This window comes from Halyomorpha halys, unplaced genomic scaffold (assembly GCF_000696795.3).
Source record: "Halyomorpha halys isolate HHAL.00 unplaced genomic scaffold, Hhal_1.1 Scaffold3567.1, whole genome shotgun sequence".
Lineage (NCBI taxonomy): Eukaryota > Metazoa > Arthropoda > Insecta > Hemiptera > Pentatomidae > Halyomorpha > Halyomorpha halys.
Genome location: NW_027108148.1, coordinates 3625 through 5045, shown reverse-complemented (window position 1 = coordinate 5045; position 1421 = coordinate 3625). Strand labels below are relative to the sequence as shown.

General features: G+C 31.2%; 1 protein-coding gene across 1 annotated transcript in view; it reads right to left on the bottom strand.

The window, feature by feature from the left end:
- The window catches only part of LOC136795566 (putative ankyrin repeat protein RF_0381), a gene marked incomplete at its 5' end in the record, with an annotated part of 2171 nt that extends 1566 nt beyond the window's left edge, over positions 1–605 (bottom strand). Inside the window, one exon of the mRNA XM_067046547.1 lies at positions 15–605. Within this exon, the coding sequence (XP_066902648.1) occupies positions 15–605 (591 nt within the window). The remainder of the gene's footprint in view (positions 1–14) is intronic.
- Between the last annotated feature and the right edge of the window lie 816 nt (positions 606–1421).

The window sequence follows — 1421 nt, the reverse complement described above, 5'->3', positions numbered from 1 at the left end:
ATTTCTTTGGTTACGAAATTCTTTCCAACATTCATTAATATATTAAACAATTCAACATTTTGTGACTCCACGGCCATCTCAAGAAGACTTTGGCCACCCTCTGGCAATATTGTAACATCAGCTCCTTTCTCCAGCAATATTCTTACACCACTGACATTACCGGCTCTGACAGCTTGAAGTAATGGGGTTTCGTGTAAGTGATTCTTTTTGTTCACGTCCATTCCTTTCTCCAGCAGGACCTCTAATACTCCATTTTGGCCTCCCGCAGCTGCGATATGCAGATAGGTGTCTCCTCGCAATAAAAGCTTGTCAATTCTTGCACCAGCCAATAACAGAGCTTTTAATGAATGGACAGAATTATTTTTGACAGCCACCTCTAACGGAGTTACATTATCAGAATTTAGGACTTCCAAATCTGCTTTTAGGAAACCGAGGGCAGCAATAGAGGAACAGTTGCCAAGCCTGGCAGCCAAATGGATGAAGCTGTTCCCGGACTGAGTCGACCCATTCACATCACCCCCCTCTATTGCTGTGGCAATAATATCTTCATGACTATTGCTGACAACTGCTTCTTCTAAACGATTTGATAATTGTTCATGTCCTTCCTGAAACAAAAAGCAAAGCAACAAAATTAATAATTAATTAAAATCAAACTGACGTGGCATCGATTTTAAGATCGTGTATAGATTTATTTTAAATTTTTTGATTTCTTATATATTAGGGTCCTTTAATATATTTTAAAATATGCAGAACCTGGGAATGCAATTGATTCTAAGATCGTATAAAGATTTATCTAAATTTTCTGATTCTTAATAATTGGGTTTTTTAATATGCAGAAAATGGAAATGCAATCAATTTAAAGATCACATATTGATTTACTTTAAATTTTCTAATTTCTTATATATTAGAGCCCTTTAGTATGTTTTTGAATATACAGAACATGAAAATGTTATTGATTTTAAGATCCCATATCGATTTATTTTAACTTTTCAGATTTCTTATGTATTGACGTCATTTTATATGTTTTTGAAGATGCTGAAAACAAAAATGCTATTAATTTTAAGATCGCATACAAACTTACTTTAAATTTTCTGATATCTTACCTTTTAGAGTCCTTTAATATGTTTTTGAACATACAGATCATGAAAATGTAATTGATTTTGAGATCGCATATCGATTCATTTTAACTTTTCAGATTTCTTATGTATTGACGTCATTTTATATGTTTTTGAAGATGCTAAAAATGAAAATCCTTAGATTTTAAGATCGTATATCGATTTATTTTAACTTTTCTAATTTCTTACATATTAGGATCCTTTAATATGCAAAACATGGAAATACAAACGATTTTAGATTGTATATATTGTAATATCCTCTTTTTTAATAAATAGTTGATATTTATAGATAAGTTATTTTAATTA